General features: G+C 39.3%; 1 protein-coding gene across 2 annotated transcripts in view; it reads left to right on the top strand.

Annotated features, from left to right (window-relative positions):
* The window catches only part of NBAS (NBAS subunit of NRZ tethering complex), a 397,863-nt gene that overhangs the window by 186,609 nt on the left and 185,295 nt on the right, over nt 1–25,959 (top strand). For both annotated transcript variants that reach the window (XM_037813443.1, XM_037813445.1), the window contains exons 32-35: nt 6,267–6,380; nt 11,706–11,819; nt 13,559–13,716; nt 14,492–14,581. In XM_037813443.1, the coding sequence (XP_037669371.1) occupies nt 6,267–6,380; nt 11,706–11,819; nt 13,559–13,716; nt 14,492–14,581 (476 nt within the window). The remainder of the gene's footprint in view (nt 1–6,266; nt 6,381–11,705; nt 11,820–13,558; nt 13,717–14,491; nt 14,582–25,959) is intronic.

Raw genomic sequence — 25,959 nt, 5'->3', positions numbered from 1 at the left:
GCAGCTGGGAGTGATGTTTTGAAGAGAAGCAAGCTTGCTAGAAAGGAACGTCCTGGGAGAAAGCCGTTTTGAGGCCGGAGCTTTGGAGCAGATGCCAGCTGCCTTCCTAGCTAACAGAGGTTTTCCGGACACCACTGGCTGTCCTCCGGTGAAGGTACCCGATTGCTGAGGTGTTACCTTGGACGCTTTGTGGCCTTAAGACTGTAACTGTGTAGCGAAATAAACCCCCGTTTTATAAAACCCTGTCCATCTCTGGTGTTTTGCATTCTGCAGCATTAGCAAACTAGAATAAAAGCTATGCCATGCACCTATGGTGTTCAGACAAACTGATCGTACAAGTTAAATTATCTAGTGTGCTACAGAAAATATAGATCCTACACCAGATTAACATCTCCTCCCTTGGTCTTACACATTATTTTGCATTAATTTACTAGTGTTCCTTTAGAATTAAGGATAATAAACAAATAAAAACGGTGGAGATTCTATTGCACTACCTGCTTCTCCTTTATAAAATATTTGTGTTGTTTTCATAACTAAAATAAGTTTTTTTAAACTGAAGAGTAACATTGGTCATTTAGTCCCTTAGCAGTAGAGCCCCCTGCTTCATTTTTCAAATAAAGTCTTAATTAGCAACCCAAAAATAAAAAAAAGTCAGCATTTTACCAAAAGTGTATTTTTTTAAGGTCACATTTCTGATGTTGAAAAGATAACAGTAGTAATAGAGCAGTGAGGATCTGGATGAGTGGTTCACAGTTACATAAATTTGGGTGTCCAGTTTGTTTCTGTACTTTGTTTCAGTTGCATAAATTTTGAGTAACTCTAAATGATAATTATTTTTTGGTTTTTAAGCTTGTTTTATAGTCTCAGAATATTCTTTAATTGAATTGGTTCTGTTTTAAAAGTGGGAATGGTAGGAAGGTCTTGTTTAGGGTTTGATTCCTAGTGTTATCTTAGTTCTTTCAGCTACACGTAAAGTCATGCAGACACCGCCCGGAACAGCATCCTGCTGTGACCACCTGTCATCACAGACCCTGTGCTCTGAGGACGGTGCATGTTTACCGATAGGTGGGAGGCAGGTTCTCTGTTGCCCTAAACCCTGAACCCAGTGCCCTAAGTGAGGGGAGCAGCTCAGTTGTTAGCCGTGTGCTTGGCTTGCTTGCCGTGTAATTCTTCCTTCTTAGTTCTTGACTCTGGAGGTGTTTAGAACTGGGCAGGGGAGGTACAGCTGGGTTCTTTCCAGCTCTGGTAAGATTTCACCAAAATTGGTTCCCCTCCTTTTTTTTTTTGTTTTTATTTTACGAAACTCCTAGCACCTTCAGAAGTTCCTTGGCATCTTTGTCTTCTGTGATGTCTTGAGTTGATGGTGGGGATGAGAGGTTGTGGCCCCGTGAAGACATTCTCGTGTTTTCTTGTGGACTAAAAATTAAAGTTCTGCTCTGTCAGACAGATGTATTCGACTTGGAAGAAGTAGCATTCCTGTTTCTTTGAGTATCAGTGTGAGGAAATAACTTGAGAGTGGTTTCAAATATGCAACAGCATCTTAAACAAGTGTTACATACGGCGATCATTAATTCACTAGGAAACTTTGTTCAGCTGTACCATCTATGCGTTTTCAAGTCTTAAATTATTAGCTTCCTTCTCTCATCCCTTGAAATATTTAATTGCAACTTTCAGTCAGTGGAGAGTCCAAAGCACCATGAAACTTTTGCCATGCTCATATTTCTATTTCTAAAAAAAACACTGACAAAGTTATTCCAAGCCATTATAGCTTTGACTGTGTGTATTTATTTTTGTGTGTGTTTCAGCTACGTATATTTAATTCAAGGAGATTGATACAGTACAAAAATTTTTTTCTTGCAGTTCCCCAAGTGCTGATGAATTTTGAAATCCTACATTGAGCCCTAGTTTTCTGTGGTACTCAGCAGTATTTTTGCTGGTAATATTCGCGTATTAGCTGTTGAATTTGATTATCTGGAACCAAGTAATCCTGCTGTAGCTTCTGAGAAATTTCAACTGAGGAGTGTTTTAAGAAGATAGTAGCTTTCAAGTCTTGATGGCTTTTCTGCTTGATATGTTGATTTAGGGTTTCCTATTAGAGTGGCTCTCAGGAAACCTTCTGAATGTGGATCTCGAGGACTGCTTTTGTGTACCGTTTGTTGTGTTTATCTCACAGCTACAATTTAGGTCTAAGTGGCTTTTGATTTCATCAGGAATACTGGACAAACAGAGTAACTTGAAATTTTGAAATATATGGTCCAGGTATTTTTATTTTAGTCGGTTTGCAGAGTTCATTTTGTCACTTTGCTTCATTTTAAAGCCTTCTTTGCCTGTACTCCAGGCATTGCTATTTCTCATGAGGGAAGCCAGGTTGTACTGGGTGAATTATAATTAATGATTTAATAGCAAACAGGAAAGGAAATATCATTTAAAAATTATTCCTTACATATGAGTCTCCCATGAAGTGTTTATGTGTGCTTTCCCCTAATTTGGGTGTTTTTGTTTGTAAAATATTTCTTAATATTCAAATGAATGAATTTCGGATGTTTCAGTTGTCCTACATGTTCTGTCTGTAGTTAGGTAAGTACGTTTTCTAGACTTACAATAGTGCTTAAACCCATCCTGGAGCCACGGTGCCGGGGACTGAAACGCGGGTCTGCCTCTTACTGCTGGGTGACTGTGGGCAAGTACCTTCACCCTTCTCTGTGCGTATGTGCTTAACTGTTCTCATTTTCAGAACGGGTGTTTTGTAAGCACCTTATAGGGTTGCTTATGAGGAATATATTTTAGTGCCTAAAATATAGTAACTACTTGACAGTATGCAATATCATTTTTATTATTTTACTTGCAGCTATTTTCTAAGTGATGGTAGAATCAGTGTGATCGTACCTGCTTTCTCCTTTCTCTCCCTCCTTCCCCTTCATTTATTCATTCTTCCTCCCTCTATTCTTTTCCTCTCTCCCCCACCATCTGGTGTTCCCATCTTTCTATTCCTTCCTTTCCGTTCAGTAAGCATTAGTTCAGCACTTACTCTGCTGCAGGTGCCCAGACACACTGACGTGCTAAGGCCCAGCTCCTGCCATTGAGGGACTGATACAGGGATAGCGAGGCAGAGTCACACCAGTGGGTCAAGTGTGCGTCTCAGTTCTGGCCCAGCCACGCTGAGCTGCATGGCCTATGGCATTTGTCTTTGGGCCTCACCTTTCTCAGGTGGGCATAATCGTGAAACACACCTTCGACAGCCTTGAAGGTTGTATTCTGAAATGTTGAGAATCCTTCCATTCAAGGATTGCGTACTTAAGAGGGTTTCTGTGAATATTGTCAGTAGGAATAAGAGTAATAGCTAGCATTGATTGAGTGATTTTTATGATCTCACTACTTTACATGATTCATGAGTTCTCATCAGTACCCTGTGAGGTAGTGACTGTTATTGTTTCCAGTTTTCAGATGATGAAATCAAGGAATAGGGAGGTTAAGCAGCTTTCTTGGAGTCACAGGACTAGTTAGAGGTGGAGCTCTGAGTCAGACCCAGGTAGTCTGATTAGAACCTGTGTTGTGAGCAGTAGATAGCACTGTCCTGAGGAGAGGGTCCACAGTAAAAGAGGCTTTGCCCAGGAAGTTCTCACTTGTCTTCTCAGTCATCAGTTAAGTGACCGACTCCTGCAAATCTCCTTCCTTGCCTACAGAATTCAGATTTGTACTTTAGCAACATCACACAAAACTATGTGTGTGGTGTCGTTCATGTATGACTGGAACTATTTTACATCTGTGGCTTGCTAGCTAGGCAGTAACTTCCCAGCTCTGTAAGGCTGCAGCGAGAGTGTTTGGCATGTAGCGAGTGGATCAAACTTGCTGATTATTTTCCTTTTGCTTTTTCCTTATGTGTATGTATTTTTTGGTACAGTGTTTTACATTTGAGATATACTTGTGAGATCCTCAGGAAAATGAAGAATCCTCAGTTATTAAAGGATACATGTGTGCATATCCTTTTTATGGTCATTAATTCCATTTTGAGAAGGAATTTTAGGAGTCCAACACCTCCTCCTTCATAGAAAGATAATAATGTCTAAGGCTTGAACTTATTTAACTAAGAAATCACATTTTGAAATATGATCATGTCTTAAGATCAGCAGTAAAAGCAAAGTGGTATAGTGATTTTCAAGAGGCTCAAAAAATATATACATATGTAAGTATATACATACATACATAAGTAAAAAATCATTTGAGCATGGTTATTGCAGTCCATTAAAATGCCACTATATAAATTTATTTAATGTACTTGAAATATTGGTAGTGTGCCTTGCTTAGAGCAACAAAGAGACAGAGAACCAAACTTGAATGTTTCATTAAATGTAAATTTAGAGAAAATGAGGTTCCACTGCTGTGTGTGGTTTCAGTTCTTTACCCTGATTTTATTGAGTTAGAAGGAGGGTGATAATAAGGAAATTAGATTACTCAGAGTTATTAAAGCTAGAGCTTTTCTGAGAAAATTTTTACATATGTACAATGATTATATCCATATCAAATGTTATTTTGAAAATCAGATTAGAAACATGTAAAAATATCTGTCCCATAGTCAGCATATGTTATTGAATCTGAAATATTGCAAAAGTTACCCACATTCTTTTAAACTAAAATGTATACTAGGGGACAAAATTAAATAGTTTCAGAAGGCAAGGGTGAAAATAGTTTTTTGAATGTGTAAAATTAGGGAAAAGTATGACGTGCACCAGATCAGTCGGTTTTTGTTAGATTGTGCTACAGTTAAAAAAATAAAAAACCAAAAATCTCACTGGTTTGTGATAGGTTTATTTCTAACTCAGAGTTCACATCTGCTGTGGTCAGCCTCATTCTCCTGGCAGAGGGAAAAGATCGGTAGTGGAATCCCACAATGAATTTTCAAGCTTTTGCTCACAAGTGGCATATGTCACATCCATTCACATTTCATTGCTGGACAAAGTCAGGTGACCAAGCCTGATGTTGATGGGGCTGGACTTTGGGGTATGAGTGATTGCCATGTGTCATCCAGAACAGTGATGCAAGCTGCTGCAGCTCTACTCGGAGTGTAGTGATTGGCTATGGGGATTGTGAAGTAGTAAGTGAGGTCTACATTACCCTAAGGTCACAGCAGGATTATCATACCAGCAGATGTATATACATCTATCTAACAAAGAGCCCAAACTTTAGGAAGTATATACCAAAATATTTAGGAAAGACGTGATGTTTGCAACTTATTCACAAATGGGCTTAGGAATAAAATAGTTATAGACACACATAAAAAGAGAAAGAGCACACATGTATGTGTGACTGAACCAAAACATTAACAATTGGTTAATCTTGACAAAGGGGTATAGAGGAATTCTTTGTACCCTTCTTGTAACCTTTATGTTAGTTTGAAATTAAATCATAATAAAAAGTTCCCAAGAAAAGAGTTCATTCCAGAGAATAACCACCACCTCCCTTTGTTATTCCCCACAACCCGTGGGCCCCCTCTCACCTACCTAGGAAAAGTTTTTGGAAAGCATAGGGGTTGGGGGATAGTTGTGGGTTTAGGAATCATAAAGGAAAGAAAGTGTGAAAAACAGACTTTATGGAGCTGGGTTGAATTTCGGTCCCATCAGTTTTTCAGTGACCTTGACCTTTCTTCACCTGGGTTTTGGTGTCTGCTTTATCGGGTTAACATACTCAAAATATTCATCTTACGTCAGCCATTCTCATCATCATTGTTGCTGTTGATTGATCCTTTAGCTTTTGGGGGCCTCCAAGGCAGAGCCAGGCTTCTTAAAGGTTGACGCCTCCACCCCAAATAAGTACCATTTCTTCCTTACATGTAATTTTTTTTCTTTGTTTTAAATGCTATTAATTGCCTTGTGGTGTGAGTTGGTTTGGTCAGACATATTTTATTTTCTTAGCATCTAGTTTAAGTGAGAAGATTGGACCCCAAAGGTTAATACATCAGACTGGTGAGCACTTTGAGGATCATATTTTCCAAACTTGGGTGATGTTGTAAAGATAGCAAATGGGTATTTGGAACATGGAATAGGTTTTAGGGTGTGAGGCAGGGGTGGGGATGGGTGTAACAGAAATATGTGACGTTTTCAAGACAAATGCTACCCTCTTTAAAAATTTTCCCTAAGGGCTGACATAGTTAATTTGTTATGCTTTACAGGTTTGGTGATAAAGAAAAGATCCACATTGTACATTAATTATTTAGAAGCAACAATAATTTTAATTGTGTGTTTTTTTTTTTTAAATGTCTTTTTTTGTAGTGAGATTATACTCTGATCGGATTGGTCTCATCAAGGAGTGCATTTCCGAGTCCCCAACATGCTATAAACAGTCAACCAAGCTCCTGGGCCTTGCCGAGTTGCTGAGGGTAGCAGGTAAATCTCTCGAAAGTCGAACTGTAGCAGGAGGTCCCTGTGTTGTTATTAACGTCATCCAAGACAAACATTAAAATGTTGTTTACAGGTGTCAGAGGGTAAGGATTAGTCTCTCCTTGAAAGGTTGGTGTATTAATAGAGCCGTGTGCTCATGCTGAGCTGCTGAGACCGTCTGTTCTTAACACGAGGACAGGTTTACTCTGGATGCCACAGAACGGTTGAGAGATCAGTGTTCCTATTCCTTCTTAGCTTTATACCAGAAAGCACAAATTTCAGAACTAGCCAGCCTTACTGGTTCACCATAAGGGCCCAAACTGGGTTTTCTGTTGTTTTTAAACCTGAACAGTTTGTTAGAAAACGCTGTGGATTTTAATATTTGCTGTGTGTTTCACAGATGCTATCTCATTTCATCTTTGCATAAATGGGCACAATGATATTATTTTAGTCTTCCTGTTTTACAAGGGAAACTAAGGATCAGAGGGGTTAAGTATCTTGCAGGGTTAAATAGCAGCCAAGGCTTTCCTGTTTCTTTACCTACACTATTCTGCTCATCAGAGTCTTTTAACACTTTTTTGACTTTTGCCGATCTCTGCGAGAACAATTGTTGGCTTTTTTGTTGAGCATGCATGAGCAGTGATTTGATGTTGTACTACTCTAAGAATCGCGTTACAGTTTTGAAAGTAAAGGACTTATGTTTGTGTTTTTTGAGCTTTTGAAAATGCATATATTTAGTATATTTAGTGGATGCACACCCTTTAATTTTTTAAAATCCTAGTGTATAGGACCCTTTTTCTTAAGGTCTCTGGTATTAATACACCATGGTGTTTCAGCTGTCTTTGTCTGTCTGAGATTGTAGCATTAGCATCTTTGTCCCTGGCCTTTGTCGGCCTTGGTGCAGTGACAATCCTGTGATCGGACGGCACCACTCATCCGCTGTGAGGCATTTTGGATGACTGGGAAGAACACTGGATGGAGTCAGAAGATCGGGTCATACCCTGAATCTGTCCCATATATTTGCTAAATTACTTTAGCTCTAATTTTTACATTTGGAAAATAAGAATGATACCTACCTGGCTTTGCCCACCACATCATGAGACTCCCATGAGTTAATGCCTATAAAAGCCCTTTGCAAACTGTGACATTCTCTGGTCATCAGGGAAGAATGTCATGAGGATCCAGTGCATGGAGGCCAGTGAGGCATTTTCCGTGTGCCTGCTCAGTTGGCATAGCAGCAGGAGCACCCATGATCCTGGCAGCCTGTGTGCATGTCTAGTGGGACAGCATTCTTCTTCAGTCCCGTGGAGCTGCCTCTGTGTGGAATACGTGGTATTTAGATCTCTTTTCTTTATTACGCTATTTTAGTTCTAGTATTTGGGACTGTCTCATCTCAGCTACATTCCTATTCCCCAGACTTTAAAGTAGAACAGCTTTAGTGCAGCATCATCAAAAGATAAGACCACTGTCTGCATTTCATTCAATGCATTTTTATCATGGGCCACCTGAGTGTACATAGTAGAAATCGCTGCCAGAGACAGTGATGACTGTGTGTCAGCACACGTCTGTGTTCTTTTCATGTACTGACTCAGTGCATAGCACCCTCTTGAGGAGATGAATACTGTTAGACCCATTTTACAGATGAAATAGAAGTGCAGATAGGTTAAGTGATGTCACTTTGCTGGGTGCTGTTGGAGGATACACATTTCTGTTATAGTGTTTTAGTTTCCTAGGCTACTTAAAGAAAATACCATGAAATTATTCGACTTGAAAAATGGGAATTTATTAGCTTATGTTTTGAGGCCAAGAAAATGTCCAAATCAAGCCATCATCAAGGCAGTGCTTTCTTCCTGAAGACTGACTGCTGGTGATCTTTGGCTCCTCTGCCACATGGCAAGGCACATGGTGGTGTCTGCTGATCTCTCTCTTCTCTTCCAGGTTTCGTTGACTTCAGATTCTTGCTTCCGTAGCTTTCTCCCTTTCTCTTTGTATTCATTCCATTTATAAGGGACTCCAGTAATTGGGTTAAGACCCATCCTGAATGGTTCCTTATTATGTGAGCCTCTCCATGAGGCTTCTTGAGTGTCCTCCTGCCATGGCAGCGGCTTCCCTGCAGCACGTGGTCCATGGGAGAGCAGAGAGGAGGCCGGAACGCCTTTCATGACCTCGTCTCGGAAGTCACCTGCCTTCACTTCTGCCCATTGTTCAGCCTACACGCAAGGGCAGGGAATTACGTTCCCCTTTTTGAAGGGAGTAGCAGAGAATATGTGGACATACTTTAACCTGTATTTCAGATACTCAAAGCCATGTCATGTCACCATTAGTCTTCTCTTCTCAGACTACTTGTCCGAATAATTTTCTTTAATAGATTTCTCGTCTTGCCATAATCTGGCTATTCTTTCTAAGAAAGTTTTGTTTTTGTCCTTTCTCTAGATATCATTCTCTGCAGGCCTATTTTTGGTTATATTTTCCTTTTAACCACCTGCTTGGTTTGTCAGTTTGGAACTCTTTGGAATTAAAAGCTATTAAATATTTGAACTTTAGAATTCAAGATGACTGTTTCACCTGTCTACATATAAAACTTTACATCAACAACAATTCTAATTTTATGTTCTCGTATTTATTTTAGTTGCTTCTTACTGTTTTGCTTAAAGGCAGAGGTGGGAATTGCAGGAATAGAGAAGTTAAACGGTTTATTGAGGACTTCACAGTTACAAAGTCAATTCTTCCCTCTTAACCTACCTTTCCACCTTTTGTGACTTGGGATGATGGCAGTCAGGGGACCCTTTTGATTTAATTTCATTCAGCAGCCTTTTGGATCTGGCTGTTCTCAAAGAAATGTATTTCCTAATTTGAGAGTAGATGATAATGTAAGAGAAGGAATGCACTCGAGAGGAGTTTATAAACAGGAGTCCACCTTTACCATGGTTCGGACACCTGGTCTGTCAGCCCTGGCTCAACCAGAGAAGCACAACCAGTGGGAGCTATCCCTGTGAAGGGGCTCATTACAAGGCACTGATGTGTGCCACTGTGGGGTGGCTGAGCAAGTCTGAGGCCGTCGGCCCGTCGGTCAGGAGGGGAGGTGAGGAGCAGGGTGGAGCTCCAGCAGCCTGCGCCAGTCTGCCGTCCACAGGCAGGGTTTGTTTTCCTGCCTTCCCTATCTGTCTCTCTCTCTCTCTGTTTCTGGGAAACTGAAGCTCCTAGGTCTTCTTGTAAGGCCTTCCATCTGACTTGGTCAGGCCCACCTGGTTATCTAGGATGCTCTCCTGAAGTCAGTTGATTAAGGACTTGAGTTACAACTACAGCAAACCTTCACAGCCACACCTGCATTGGGTGTTTGAATAACTGGGGAATTTACACCAGCAATTCAACACTGAAAACAAACTACACCTGTCACTTTCATTTTTGTTTTAGTGTATTCTAAATAAATGCAAGCATTTCAAGAGTATTATGTTGGAAATAGGTTTTATATTAAGTGACGTGCGTTTGTTATTGAGAAACTTTTAGTTTTTGTTCCGTTTTTTCTATTCCATGTTAATGTTACTAAAACATGAGAGAATTTTAGTAATATTATGAGTCTTAGTACTATACCATCTTTCTTTTATAACCTGTTTAGATTAGATTTGGACCATTATGAGCCTTGGATTTGATTTAAACTTCCGAAGCACAGAAAGGAGATTGATGGGGACAACCTTTAGAAATTTCGTTCAACCGTTTCTGTGATACGTTTATTTTTCCTCCAACCCGTATTGTAGCTTACAAATGCAAGGGCCGTACAGATACTATTTCTTTTTTTCCTGGGAATATTGAAAATGATTTTAAGTTATCACCCTATTAAATTTAAAAGGTTTTACTTTTTTTTTTTTTTTTTGGCCTACCTATTCAAATAGCATTATATTTATATTGTAGCTTTGAATTATTTACTTTATAATTGAAAGTTACATTTTGAATTAAATGTATGTCTGTTTCATTGAGGAAATATTTCTTGAGCCCCTTGGTGCTAGGTACTAAGAATTCAACAATGAACACAGCTTGTCCTCACAGAGCTTAAATTTTTATAGAGGAGGTAGATTATTAAAAAAATAACCACGCTAAATTGGTATTAAGAGAATAAAAATGAAAGGAAAGGCACCTAAATCAGACATTTTAATGAAGAAGAGTGCATGACAGTGTCAAAGAAGGAAGTGACATTGAAGTTGGCCTAAGAGTATTCTCGGGAAAATAATTTAAGATCTTTGTTTTAACATGAACTGAATTTTGGTATGTGTTCTCAAGAGTCCAGACGCTGACTGTGATAGGTAAAAGATCAGTAATGTCAGTGAAGGTGCAAAATTATATTTATTTACTTTGTTTTCAAGTTTTTTTCTCCCTCACACTGAATATATATTACTTAAAATTAGAAGAACATCCAAAGGACAAAATGTAAAAAGTGAAATAGCAAAAATGTTTACAGTTCCAAATGCTTAGAAATGAGAGTAGTGTAAACCAACTTCTTATTAATGAGATTTTGATGGATTTATTTTTTATATTGTTAACCATATGGTAGTATTCAAACAATATTGCCCAATACTGAGAGTTTTAGATTGACATACCCAAGGTAGATGTGTGTTAATTTATAATAATATATTTAATGTAATATGCATTATTTGTTGTTTATTGCCTCTTCTTTTCATCCTGTTAGCCTTTAGGAGGAAAAAATGACAAAAATCTTGTGTAACTTAATGTAGGCAGTGTGTTAGTGGCATGTAATTTTACAGTGATTCTATTTCTTTAGAAAAGGAGTGTAAGACTTGGGGATAAGTTAGAATATGTATTTCATCACCATTCTTGGTGCACATTCATCTGTATGGTTGAAGTCCACGGATGCTCTGGACAACCCTTGTTTTACAGCTTCTGAATCCTAGTGGGATTATCAAGATAAGAAATTTTGTTGCTTCACTACCTTCATCCATTCATTTATCTATGATTCACTGTGTCTTCACCCTTTTATAACCTGTTTTCTTTTTCACTTATTTCAGTAATACCAAGCCTTCTCTGTAAGGCTGTAGTAGATCACTCTTGTTTTGGATTTTTTGATATGGTCACTGATTTTTTTATTAGGATTTGAAATTAATCAGCGATCTCTTGGCTGACTGAGGGCTAAGTCTGTGCTTAGTAAGTAGAATTGGAAGGTCAAAGTTGTTGTGACCTTTTGTCCTATGATTTTAAAATTTAGTCTCCTCTCTCTCTTGTTTTTGAATTAATTTGGAAGTCCGTGTTAATGAGCTGTTTTATCATGATTATTAATGATTATGCTGCCATAATCATTAAATCATTTGCCCGTGTTTACAGGTGAAGACCTGGAAGAAAGACGTGGACAGGTTTTAATCCTGTTAGTAGAGCAAGCACTACGTTTCTATGACTACAAAGCAGCCAGTATGCACTGCCGGGAGCTGATGGCAGCAGGTGAAGTAGACAGCTTACTTAACACGTTGGTCATGTCCTCTTTACATGTTCAGTAGTGGAAGCGTCTGTTCTGAAATCAGTTAATTGGCCTGATTGATAAGACAGCCACATTTTGTTTAAAAGACTTGTGAAACATTTTATAAATACTGATAAGCCTGTATGGCATGTGCTTATATATTAATATAAATACATCATGGGTTTCAGGGGCTGTATTTTATCTAAGATTTTGTTGTGCCTTCTGTTCCATGTTAAAAATATGTTCATAATTTTAAGAACTATTTTATATACAATATTTTCATATCATTTTATGTATTATATAAAAGAAAACTTAGAAGTTTTGAAATATTTATAATTTGTGACTATATAATCTATTTCTGTTCTTTATTTTCAGGTAACACAGCACTTTGAAAGTAATGTTGAGAAAGTGGAAGTAGTTCACAACCCTAAAATTTTCCATATTGAAATTAAATTCAGGTCTCTGGAGGATAAGCAGATGTTATTGTGGAATTAAATAATCTACAATATTTAATCTCTATTAAAGAGCATATCTCCCAGTGGAGTAGGGAGTGATATATTCTTATCATGAACTCCATGCTAGATTATCTATTTTCTGAGGCTGTTTCTGAATTTTCTATGAAAGCCTCAATCTGTGTAGCAAGTAGTTAAAAACTCATTGCTTCATTTCATAGTAACTCTTGGACCTGTACAGTTAATGATTGGAGCACTTTTCGGTGTATACACCTATGAAAACATTTTAAAACTCTGGGGAAAAAAAATAATGCTTTTTAAAGTCACTATTAGAAAATTGATTTATGAAAGAATTGTTTTCTTTAATATTAATTAGTGGATTTTGCAACATTAAACTCAGAATAATTACAATTTACTGGGAAAAGATTGTTGTAGTGAGCCCAAACTTTTCCTTTAGAGAGCTTTGTAATAATTTTGTTCTTGTGAGTGTGAGGCCTGCATCAATTTTTACTTTATATACTTGGGGAAATTATCCTGGACTGAGGCCTTGGTACTTTCCTCCCAAAAAAGACCTACTCTCAAACTGCCCCCCTTATAATAAGAGTAAATGTGTTTTTAGAATTCAGAATATAACATTGTGGAGGAAGAAGATCTCTGCCGTGCATCAGGGGCTGGTGTTCTGTTCTGGCACTCTGTCCTTCGGTCTCTATATTCTTCTAGAAAGTGAATGATTCTATGGAAGTACCTACAATAATTTCTCCTTTTCTAGCACTTTTCAATTCACAAAGTGCTTTCAAATAGAAATGTTATTTAATCCTTTCAACAACCCAATGAGGAAAGCATTAGTAGTAGTATCTTTTTGTAACAGTGAAGGAAAGTTGATATCTAGAACTTTCTCTAGCTCACACAAGTGCTAAGTAGCAGGGTTGGATCATACTTTGAAGTCTTCTGAATTCAAATATTTACATTTTTTACTGAATATCAAAGCTTAGTAAAATTATTTGTAGTGATTGTCAATCTGAAATTTAATAGATTTTGTCATAAAAATCTCTCTGGAGTAGTGCTGAGCTTTCTGGATAATAAACCAGCCTTTTCTTTCTTTTCTACCTTGGATTGTTATGCATTTCTGTTTCTGTAATAATAAGTGTCACTGAAGACTAGAATTTTGCTTTCATAGTATAAGACCTGAGCAGAAATCCAGTGTATTTCTCAGATTGGAGATTTTTCTTCTTCTGGAAATTAGCGTAGTTTTTTTCTGGCCAATTTTGCAGGTTATTCGAAAAGTTGGGATGTTTGTAGCCAATTAGGACAATCCGAAGGTTATCAGAACTTGGCCACTCGTCAGGAGCTCATGGCTTTTGCTTTGACACATTGTCCTCCTGGCAACATTGAACCTCTTTTGGCAGCTAGCAGCTCTCTGCAGACACAAGTAAGTATTCCCAGTAAAATACATACTAAATTTCATGAAACACATTTTTTTTGGGTGTGTGGATCTGAGATGTTGTCATTTTAAAAATAATATGGTAGTTTTACTTTATGAAAGAGAAATAGCTTATCACTTATATGAAAAGGGATTTGAAGATACTAGAATGTAGAATTGTGTTGGCTTTCTTAAGTAGTGGTACAAGGCAGGTTTGATGTACAGAGTAATACTAGGAATTAAATTATTGAATATAAGGAGAAAAGTTAGTTTTCACAAGAATAAAACATTAAAGAAATGGTCATGAAAAATATATGTGAAACCAGAGTTTTAACTCATATATTTAAATATATGAGTTAAAGCCCGTGATTCTCAAAGAGGGAGGGAGGGAGTATAGGGGCGGCGCTGCTCTCCTAAAGGGCCTGCTAGAAATGGGGGTGGAGGTGGGGGGTATGCCGTTGGGGAGATGCAAAATGTCCTAAAATGCACGGGATAGAGTTGCACAGGGGAGACTTGTCATCCCCAAATGCCGGCAGAGATTTTGGAATTCAGGTTTGTGTCTCACAGCCATTTGTTACTTTGTAGATGAGTTTTTTCTCGATTGACTCCTGTTTCGTTGTGAGGTTCTTCATGAAGTCCTAAAATAAGCCTATTACTAAAATCTGTTTTATGAAATAGCATTTTTTCCCATCAAAGATTAATTTCCTCATTTCAAGCCTTTATTGTGAAGGCTTTTCCATTTTTTTTTTCTACCTAGATGCAATATATCCTGTTCTTGTTTCAGATTCTTTATCAGAGAGTGAATTTCCAGATCCACCCAGAAGTAGGAGAAAACATCAGTGTCTCACCATTCATTAGTAAAGCACTACAAGAGGTAAGTCACGATGAGAGGAAGAAGACGTTGGAAGATGGCTGTGAATGGGATGGAATGGGAATCATTTAACCTTATGTTTGAGAGTGATTTTGTGTGTGTATGTGCACACACTACTTTTCTTTTTTTTTAATTTTTTTTATTTTGAAATAAATTCAAAGTTATATGAACAGTTGCAAAAACAATACTAGCCCCATACACAGAATTCTATCATACCCTGAACCCCCCCCCCGATAGCTCAATCCACCAACTTTAACATGCTTTCAAGTTGCTATTTCTTTCCCTCCCTCCCTCCTTCCCTCCCTATCTATCATCCATCATCTATTGCTCTGTCTTCTGAACATATGAGAGTTAGCTGCACACACCCTTGAACATACACTATAATTCACATATACACTTCCCATGAACAAGAACATTCTTTTACGCAATCCCATTAAGTGCAGCTAAGAAGTACAATAGATTCAACAATGATACAAAGCTTACATTCCATATTTCTTTTTCCTTATGTCTCAACTGCGTCCCTTTGAGCCACCTGTCCTCTATCCTCCTGTCCCACCCAAGTTCATCCTTAGCATTCAATTGTCATCTAGTTAGACCGTCTTTTTTTTTTTTTTCAGTTGTGGAAACATACATACAGTCTAAATCTTCCCATTCCAACCCCTCCCTAGCCTTTCATTAGTGGGATTAATCACGTTTAGAATGTTGTAATGCTCTTTCCCACCATCTGTTACTAGAAATTTCCCTTCACCTCAAACAGCAACTCCACCCTCATTTCTTAACTCCCCATTGCACCGTCCCCCATTTCTCTTAACCCGAACTCTACAATTCATCTCTATGGTTATATTCTCTGATAATTTCTTTGTGTTTACTGTGGGGCTTAAAATTAACCTCTTAAATCCATAGCAATCTTGTTTTTCTTCGATACCATCTTCACTTCAATAGGACACGTAAACTATGTTCCTATACTCCTCCATCCCCTACCTTTACATAGTTGTCTAAAATTACATATTTTACATTGAATTCAAAACCACTGATTTGTCCTTAGAGTTGGTGTATTTTATATCATGTAGGAAGTAACTAGTGGAATTACAGTTCAACAATTATTGACTTCTATTTTTATTGCATTGTGGTTGGAGAATGTGCTTTGAGTATATTCAATTTTTTTTTTTTTTTTTTAATTTCTTGAGGCTTGTTTTATGTCCTAGCTTATGGTCCCTTCTGGAGAAAGATCTGTGATCACTAGAGAAAAGTGAGTGTCCTGGTGATTTGGGATGTAAGGTACTATATATGTCTGTTAAAATTCTCTTTATCTCTTTCTCCTTTCCTTGTCTCTCCTCCAGCAGGGCTCCCCTCAGAATCTGAAGTAGGGCAGATCTTTCATCGGCAAAGTCTCTCAGCATTTGTTTGTCTGTGAAAAATTTAAGCTCTCCCTCAAATTTGAAGGAGAGTTTTGCTGGATAAAGTATTCTTGGTTGGAAATTTTTCTCTCTCAGAGTTTTAAATATGTCATGCCACTGCCTTCTCGCCTCCATGGTGGCCACTGAGTAGTCACTACTTAGTCTTATGTTGTTTCCTTTGTATGTGGTGTATTGCTTTTCTCTTGCTGCTGGTCAGAACTTGCTCCTTGTCTTCAGTATTTGACGGTCTGATCAGAATATGTCTTGGAGTGGGTTTATTTGGATTTATTCTATTTGGAGTTCGCTGGGCATTTATGCTTTGTGTATTTATATTGTGTAGAATGTTGGGGAAGTTTTCCCCAACAATTTTTTTGAATGCTCTTTCTAGACCTTTATCCTTCTCTTCCCCTTCTGGGACACCAATGAGTCTTCAGTTTGGACATTTTATTTTATCTATCGTATCCCTGAGATCCATTTCGATTTTTTTGATTTTTTTCTCCATTCTTTCTTTTGTTCTTTCATTTTCTGTTCTGTGGCCTTCTAGGACACTGAGATGTTGTTCAGCTTCCTCTAGTCTTGTATTGTGAATATCCAGAGTCTTTTTAATTTGGCCAACAGTTTCTTTTATTTCCGTAAGATCTTCTATTTTTTTTTATTTACTCTTGCAATGTCTTCTTTATGCTCTTCAAGGGTCTTCTTTATGTCACTTATATCTTGGGCCATGGTCTTCTTGATGTCCTTTAAATCCTTTGCCATGTTTTCGTTGCTCTATTGTAGTTCTTTGATTAATTTTGCGAGGTATAGTGTATCTTCTGATATTTTGATTTGTGTGTTTGGAGTTGGATTCTCCGTATCTTCTGGTTTTATCATATGCATTAAGATTTTCTGTTGTTTTTGGCCTCTTGGCATTTGTTTTGCTTGATAGAGTTCTTTCAAGTTGTAAAGAAAAAGGGATATTGATCTAATTTTTCAGGAACACAGTTTGGTGACGTACACTTTTTCTAACTAACCAGCAGATGGCGTCTGTGAGTCACCTATATCCCTCAAGTCAGTTCTCAACCTTGTTTCCGCGTTGTGTGGGGAAATGAGTCTTGTGGGTTCAGTTGGAGAACTCAGTTTGGGTGTGTTGCTTGAGCTGTCCGCCCTGAAGTGGGGCGTGTGTACGGGTGGCCAGGGAGGAAGGGTAGTTCTAATGTTCAGATCCCCCAGGATCCTGGAGATTTAAGGCCGCCGCAAGAGTCTAAGCCTTCATTTCAGTTCAGCCCCAGACCCTCTCTCTCGCTGATCCATAAACCACCAGACTTGGCGTAGCGTCCCTGGGTTCTCCGAGCGGATCCTCCCTCCCAGCCGCGCTCCTCCAGGAGCTCAGCCGAGGGTATGCTGTGCTATGTCACCAGTGTGCACCGTCCCACAAGGGCCGCCCCGGGCCGCCGGGCCATGCGGCGGCGCACTCCTCGCCCAAAGCAAAAATGGCCGAACGGGGCGTCTCAGCCCCCTCCTCGCACAGTTCCTCCTTCCCAGCTCTGGGACAACTGGCAGGGCTCTGGACTGTGGGCACGGCCCTGGGCAGGAGTTTATCCAGCCCTCTGGGGGGCCAGCTGCGAGCCGCGGGATTTCTTTCTGCTTCCGGCTCCCCCCTCCATTCCCCCAAACCCAAGGGTATCTGCTGCGGGCTATCTTCCTGGCCAGACACCAAGAGGCCGGCCCAGCCCCCTCTTGCTGTGTTTTACTGCGTGGTTCCCACAATTGCTGCTGGAGCTGCTCCTTTTTTTTTTTTTTTTTTTTTTTAAAAGAGCCAGCTGGTCTCCAAACGCTGAACCCTGCCTTCCTCAGCCTGCCGCGCGGCTGCGGGTCTTCCAGCCAGCTTACTCACTCGTTTCAGAATGCCGACTCCCGGTTTCACCAAGTATATGGCCCCTCTGGAGCTAGGAGCCCTCATCCAGCTGGCGCATCGCTGTAACCGGTATTCTAGGTCACTTTCTGGTTTTTAGCTAGTGTGTTTCACGGAGGCGTTTTTTTCTCCCTGTCTCAGCTAGCCGCCATCTTAGTTTTCACTTCTCTTTTAAACTTTTTTTGGTATGAAATACAACAGTCATATTGAAATGTGCACAAAACAAAAATGTCCAGCTCAATTAATTATCTCAAAAAAAAAAAGACACCCATGTAACCACTGTACAAATCAAGAAATAGTACATACCCAGCCTTCCCCAACACCCCACACACTTTCTCCCAATTTTATTTCTAACCCTCTCTCCTCTCTTCCACTATCCTGACTAATCCTGATAATCAGATCATTGTTGTTTTTGTGGTTTGTTTTTCTTTTTGGTTTAAATAATTTTCAATAGCTAACATGCACTCCTGTACGATAGTTTTATATCACTTGTACTTTATAAAAATAGTCCAGTGTTATTTTTGAGATTCATCCATGTCCTTATATGTAGCTGTAGTTCATTCATTTTTATTGCTATGTAGAATTAATTGCTATCTGAATTGTTTTTAATTTTGTTTTACTAAAAATAATGCTGTCATCATTTTGTACATATCTCTAGTGCACATGTGCATATATTTCTCTCGTCATATACCTAGCCTTGGACATTATAGTATATATAGATGTTCAAACTTAGTAGATAATGCCAAGTGATTTTTCAGAGTGATTATACTTTCATACACTCTCAATGTGGTGTATGGGATTGACAGTTACTCCAATCCTTACTGACACTTAGTACCTTGGTATTGTTAGTTCTCTAAATTTTACCTGGTCTCCTAAATGTTTAGTGGTATCTAATTGTGATTTTGATTTGCATTTTTTCTGATTACAAATGAGATGGAGTTATCTCATGAGAGATCCTCTTTTGTGAAGTACCTGTTTCAGTTCTCTGTTCCGTTTCCTATTGGATTTTAACCTTTTTCCCTTTCCTCATTGAGATTCTTGTGAATGAAATTTGTCTGAACCAATTAAGTATGTATGTGTCTCAGGATAGTCCATTCTGGGAGAGAAAGGAAGACATATATACCCACTGACATCTGTCTTCTTTTGGTCAAAGTTTGCCTCATGGGATTTAACTTTTCATGACTGTTTCTAGCAACAGAGTTGGCATTTTGTAAGACAAAGGCGAGTAGCCCATTTCTCTCATCCTAGCTGGACAAATTAAAAGGTGTTAATCCTCTTTATAGATTGTTTTCTCCACAGGATTCCTTTAAATGGTAAGCTTAACTTTTAAAGTATAAAATATCATTCATTTTTACATTAACTTCTGATATCAACTACAGTGCAATTCTGACTCTAACTACCTGGAATTAGGTGAGACTTTACAGATTAAGGGCACAATCCTCTACAAGATTGCCCTTCAGATATTGGCTGCAAGTTTGTTGATTCTCAGGCCACCTGTACTTCTGACCAGCTGGCTACAATTCAGGGGTTCCCACCACCCTTAAGTTCAGTAATTTGCTAGAATGACTCATGGAACTCAAGAAAGCTCTGTCCTTGGGTTTGCAGTTTTACTATAGTTAAAAGTATCAAATTAAGAAGAGATACATGGGGCAGGTCCAGGAGGGTCCTCAAATGTAATGCTGCTGGGTCCTCTGGAGTCAGGAGACAAAACACCCTCCTAGCACTTGGATGCATATTATCTGGAAGCGAAGCTTTCTTGAGCTTCAGTAACATTGTTTGTATTGGGGCCTCATTGCATAGGCATGATTGGTTGAATAAATGCCCATGTGGTTGAACTCAATCTCCAGCTGCTCCTCCCTGCCTGATACACAGTGGCTCAAAGCCCCAACTCCCCAGTTACATGGCTGGTCATTCTGGCATCGTCGCTCTTCATCCTACAACTACAAGAGTAGCTGACCCCGCTGAGTCATCTCCTGAGCAAAAACCTTCAGGTGTTGTCTAGGGCCTTCCATGAACAACAGAAGACACATCTATCATGGGAAAGTCCAAAGATTTAGAAAGCATCTTCCAGGAACTGGGGACAAAGACCAGCCAGTTTTTTTATTCCACAAGAATTTTCTTAGTAACGAAACTAGGAAGACATCTGTTGTGAAAAGTAAGCTGCACCTCATCTTTCTGTGTATTTTTAATTGGATGTAGCCATTTTTTAAAAATGTAATTTTACTGAGATATATTCAAACACTATACCATCCATCTAAAGTATATAATCAGTGGTTCACAGTATCATCACATAGTTGTGCATTCATCACCATGATCAATTTTAGAACGTTTGCATTACTCCAGATAAAGAAATAAAAAGGAAAAAGAAAACCCCAAACATCCCATAACCTTATCCCCTCCCCACCCCCCTCATTGACCCCTAGTATCGTGCTCTAATAATTTTAAGACTTTCAATAAAGGTAGGTTAATGAAGACAGGGTAGTATTGTCAGAGATAGATCTAAAGATCAGTGGAACAGAATAAAAGATCCAGAAGAAAATCCATATAACATGGACAACTGACTTTTTTTTTTTTTCTATGTAACTATACAGGGCTACTGGATTACAGCTCAACAATTTCCAGTATTTCCTTCTAGCTATTCTAACACACTAGGAGCCGAAAAGAAATAGCTATATAATTAGTCAATAGTCATACTCATTTGTTAATTCCTGATTTCTCATTTACACTTCCTCCCTCTCATTTAATCATTCTCTCAATATTCAGGAATATCTGGGCAGTGGCCATTTTAACTTCTTCATGCTGAAAAGGGCTGTTGACCTTATGGGGTAGAGAAATGAAACTGATTGATGTTCTTGGAGATATGGGAACCTCTGGGTTTCAGGACTTATCTGGCATAGGAACAGTCTGGAGGCCTTAAGTTTCTGAAAAAATAAACTTACTAGGTTAAGCATTTATAGAGTCTTAGATAGATCCCAGGGTATTCTTTAGGGTTTTCAGGAATATACTTGGTCTGGGCTTGGCATACTATGACAATTTGCAGTATCTGGTTGAAGCTTGCATAAGTAACATCCAGAGTGACCTCTCAACTTCTATTTGAAATCTCTTAGCCAGCGAAACTTTATTTTGTTCCATTTCTTTTCCCCCTTTTGGTCAAGAAGGCATTCTCAATCCCATGATGCCAGGTCCAGATTCATCCCCGAGAGTCATATCCTGTGTTGCCAGGGAGATTTACACCCCTGGGAGTCAGGTCCCACATAATGGGGAGGGCAGCGAGATCACCCGCCAAGGTGGCTTAGTTAGAGAGAGAGAGAGAGGGCCACATCTGAGCAACAAGAGGCACTCAGGGGGAGACTCTTAGGCAGTTATAAGCAGGTTTAGCCTCTTCTTGCAGCAACAAGGTTCATAGGGGCAAGCCCCAAGGCAGAGGGCTCAGCACATCAAGCCGTCAGTCCCCAGTGTCTGTGAGGAAATCAGCAATAATGCAGGTGACTTTTTGCATCTGGCAGTGGCGCCTTTATGGCAGCGCTAACCAATAGAACTTTCTGCAGTAATAGAAATGTTCTGTATCTTGTGTTTTCCAGTATGTGGAGCTATTGAGCATCTGAAATATGGCTAGTGTGGCTAATGGATTAAATCTTAAATCTGATTTAATTTTAGTTAAATTTGAATAGCCACATGAGGCTTGTGGCTACCGGACTGCACAGCACAGCTCCGGAAGCTCAGACATGGAGGACTGTGTACTGTGGAGAGTAGCTTTTTTGTTGCAGTTTCTCTATGGATGGAATCTATGGCATTTTCCAGGGACTCAGAGGGTACAGACACATTTTGTCCCTTGGCATGTTTTTGGATTGTTTTATTGATTGGTTGCTATTTGGTTTTTCCTCATTGTTTGTGAAAGCACATTAAATTCCATGGTGTTTTCTGCATGAGATTCAGAGCAGTTCTGTGATCACTGAATGTTCTGTGTGTTAGGAAGAGTTGGCAAATTTTACCATATTTCAGGTCCCAGTTGAAGACGCACTTTCGTGAGCTCTTCGTCATCCCATGTGTGGTGTCTTTTGAACTTGGTTCCTCCTGCCTTGCCCAGCTGCCTCTCCCACCCTTGTTCTTCCCAGCCTCCTTTCCTTTTAAGCCTTTGGAACGCGCCCTTGCTCCCTCCACACTGACTCTGTCACCACCCTCTGAGGAGGCTCTTTCATACTTGTAATGCTGGTTATTTAGTGTTTTCCCTCTGCTTGTGCTGCCACCCTGTTCTCGTGGACTGATAATCTTTCTTGCCCTTTGATTCCGTCCAGGGTATCGTTTTCTGTGCAGTGTTTTCCTTCAGTCCTAGAACATGTTCCTCAAGCATTCTCACATCATTCTGTTTCAGCCCTTGCATGGTGTGTTGTGGAAATATGTCATTTATCTTCATTCTCTCCATGGTGTGCTTGTTACATAGTAAGTGCCTTGTAAAACCCAACTGCATAAAGATTAGTCTGTGGGAAAGATGAATTAGGAAGTTAATTTTAGCCTAAAAACATAAGACATTTTCCATTTAACTCATATGTATGGGTTATGATGGCTATTAAGATCCCGTTATGTTTTGAGCAATGTAAGGGCTATATCGTTTTTCTGTTAAATATGAAAGTGCTTCTGCTGAGCTCAGTTCCATGAAGTTATTTTGAATCCTAATCCTTTATAAAATCTATGAAAAGCCTTTTCTGACTTTTGGGGTTCCTGTTTTCATCTCTATAATGAATTTAAAGTTTCAGTCTGGCTCTGGTGGCTCCTTTGGGTAGGATCTGCTGTGTATAGCGCCCCATTATTGGAGCAGGGCTGCATATATTGCTCCATCAGAGTCTCTTTAGTAAATGCTGGAGACTACCAGCAGTCCTCTGCATGTTGCACTTAGCAAGGAAAAGGAAGTCTTCCAAAATGATTTTATTTCACTTTTTTTTTTAGCTCCTTAGAAGCTTTGTCTTCCTTTTTCCTCTTGCAGCAGGTTTTAATAGATTTAGATCTCATGAGTGCTAATCCAAACTCTCATTGAACACATTATGGCTTTGATTCATGAAGCACATTTCAGAAGATTACAGCTACTATTATTAGATTAAAATATAGTGCTTAGCTATTATATGCCTTGTGTTACACATTAACAGTAGATATAATAACCACATTAAATTGTAACTTATAAATGAGAGCTGGCTTAATGCATAGTCTGCTTAATACTCGAGACTTTCATTACTTCAGTTGTAAAATTAATGATTTTTATTTATATATTTGAGCAAAGTGGAAACGTAATTGCTGTTCAGTGGCACTTGCATTAGGTGCACGTTGCCTGCAAGTTTAAAGATCCTGCTCTTGTCCCTGTGAACTAGATGTTGTTTATAAACAGAACGAAATGCCTAATTTGTGAATAACTATCCAAATTATGTATTTCCGATTTCTTATTAATGTTGGTTATTATGCTTTTTAGATGTAACAGTATTCCCCCACTCAGAGTATATTAACATTTTGTTTAGCTGGCATTACTTATAACACTTAGCCAGTAGTGTTTTCTCCAGATAAATCTAAATAGAATCAGAAATGGCTTGTATACAAGATTCCCATTAAAAAATAATTTTTACTCTGGGAAAAATTGTTATGAACATTTAAGTGGCTACAGATTTATACAACAGAACTAATTGATGTTCAGAATTGGATATGGGCTAAACGAAGGGCTAATCTGGATTTATAAAGGAATTGCTTAGAATTATTTAAATGCAAGCAAAACAAGTTATATTTCAGTGTCCTGGCCAGCCTTTTTTTTGTCCATTCACCAGTTGATGGACATTTGTTTTTGGGTGGTGTGGAGCTGTGCACCCCTGAAAAACATGTTCTTACATGTTATGTTTTCCTGTGGGTGTGAACTCATTGCACATAGGACCTTTAGATGAGGTCACTTCCATTAAGGTGTGGCCTAGCTGGATCAGGATGGGTCTTAATCCTATTACTGCAGTTCTCATAGGGAAGGCCACAGAGGGAGAGGAAGCCACAGGGGATGCAGCCAGAAACTGGAAGTCAAGGAACCTGGAAGAGAAGGGAGAAGCCACGAGAGGTTGCTGTATGCATTGCCTTGTAACAGAAAAGGCAAGGGCCAAGGGTCACCGGCAGCCAGTCCCAGAATGCCACAGGCTCCTGGGAGAAATCATCGCCTTGAAGACCCCTTGATTTTGGGCTTCTTCTAGCCTCAAAACTGTGAGACAATAGATTCCTGTTGTTTGAACCAACCCATTGCATAGTATTTAATTTAGCAGCCAGGAAACTAAAGTAAGGCTGTTCCTGCTTTTTAGCTATTATGAATAATGTTGCTATGACCATTCTTGTATAAGTCTTTGTATGAAAATATGTTTTCATTTCTCTTGTGTACATACCCAGCAGTGGAACTGATGTGTCATATGGTAAATTTATGTTTAACGTTTTAAGAAACTGACAACTCTTTTCCAAAGTGGCTGTACTATTTTACATTCCCACCAGGAATGTATTAGAGTTCCAGTTTCTCCATGCCCTCACTAACACTTGTTACTGTCTTTTTTTTTTTTTTTTTTAAGGAGTTCTTTTGGATGTATTATGTCATTTTGACTTTACTTTGCATTTCCCTGATAACTGTATAATAATCTACTGATGTTGAGAGTTTTTCATGTGCTTATTGTACATTCATGTATCTTTGGTGAAATGACTATCCAGATATATTGCCCATTTTTTAACTAGATTATTCATCTTTTTATTCAGTTGTAAGTCTTCTTTTTATATTCTATTACTGATACAAGTCCTTTTTTTTACCTAGCACCCTATTCTCAACGTGTTCGAGTGAACTGCTAATGTCAAACATGTTCTTCCTCTCCCCACTACCCCAACAAATCGTGCTGTTTTTTGCTGGAGTCTTTCCCCTGTCAGTAAGTGGCACTTCCTTCTGTTGATTCAATCCTGCCTCTGACAAAGGCATGCTCAAGTCCTTAACCTTGGTCCTATGGGTGTGAACTCATTCGCACATAGGATCTTTGAAGATCCTGTTAAGATGACACTGATCTGAGTTAGGATGAACCTTAATCTGGTATGACTAGAGTCCTTGTAAACAAAGGAAGTTTGGACATGGAAGTAGAAGCCACAGGAGGGGAGAGAAAGAGTCAAATGGCCATGTGACAGGGGCAGAGAGTGATTGCCTCCAAGCCAGTTCCAATAAGGCACCTTGAGCTTCAGTTTCTACCTTCCAAAATGGTTAGCCAGTAAATGCCTGTTGTCCAAGGCAGCCAGTCTGCGGCATGCTGTGATCACAGCCCTGGCAGACTAGGACACCACATCTTTCCATTGCTGAGGCCGTTACCCTTGCTCTCAGCCACGATGTTCCTCTTTCTTGTACATGCCATCTAAAGTCCAGCAGGAAGCATTCACGGTGGGCTTGGAATTGGACCATGTTTAACCACATTATCATCATGTCTCTCCCAGCTTCTGCCCTTTCCCTCACTATAGTCTGTGCTGGATAAGGCGGCCAGAAAGACTTTTTAAAAGTAGAAGACAAGGCATGCCACACTTCTTCTTAAAACCTTTCACTTCTCCCAGAGTAAATCCCAAGTGTGTTTGCAGTCACCTGCAGGGGCATCTGTGATCTGTCTTTCCCACTACCTGTTCACTGTCTGTTCCCTCCCTCCCCCAAAACCCATACACCTTGCTCAGCATGCTGTGCTCACACTGGCCTTCTTGCTAGCCGCTCAACCCTCTCGCAAGTTTTGCCTCTAGGGACTTGCACTTATATTCTATCTGGAATGTTCTCCCAAATGTCCAGAGAGCTTGTCCTCCACTCCCTTCAGGTCTCTGCTCCAGAGTCATCTGTTGAGATGCCCCCTGGTCTCTCTATGCAATTGTAATGGCCCTTCCCCCAACACCACCACGTTTCCTCCTGGCTCTTGTCACATGGCTTCTCTTACATACTTCTCCGACCTGCGTTGTGTTCATTTTCCGCTGGTCTCTTCCTGGAGCATAAGCCCCTTCACTGCTGTATTTCCAGCATCTAGGACAGGGCCTGTCACAAACAGATGTCACAGGTTTTTGTTGGAGAATGAATGAATAAAAGA

This window comes from Choloepus didactylus, chromosome 20 (assembly GCF_015220235.1).
Source record: "Choloepus didactylus isolate mChoDid1 chromosome 20, mChoDid1.pri, whole genome shotgun sequence".
In the NCBI taxonomy this organism is placed as follows: domain Eukaryota; kingdom Metazoa; phylum Chordata; class Mammalia; order Pilosa; family Megalonychidae; genus Choloepus; species Choloepus didactylus.
The sequence above is the reverse complement of the archived record's forward strand: the minus strand, read 5'-3'. Positions and strand labels throughout refer to the sequence as shown.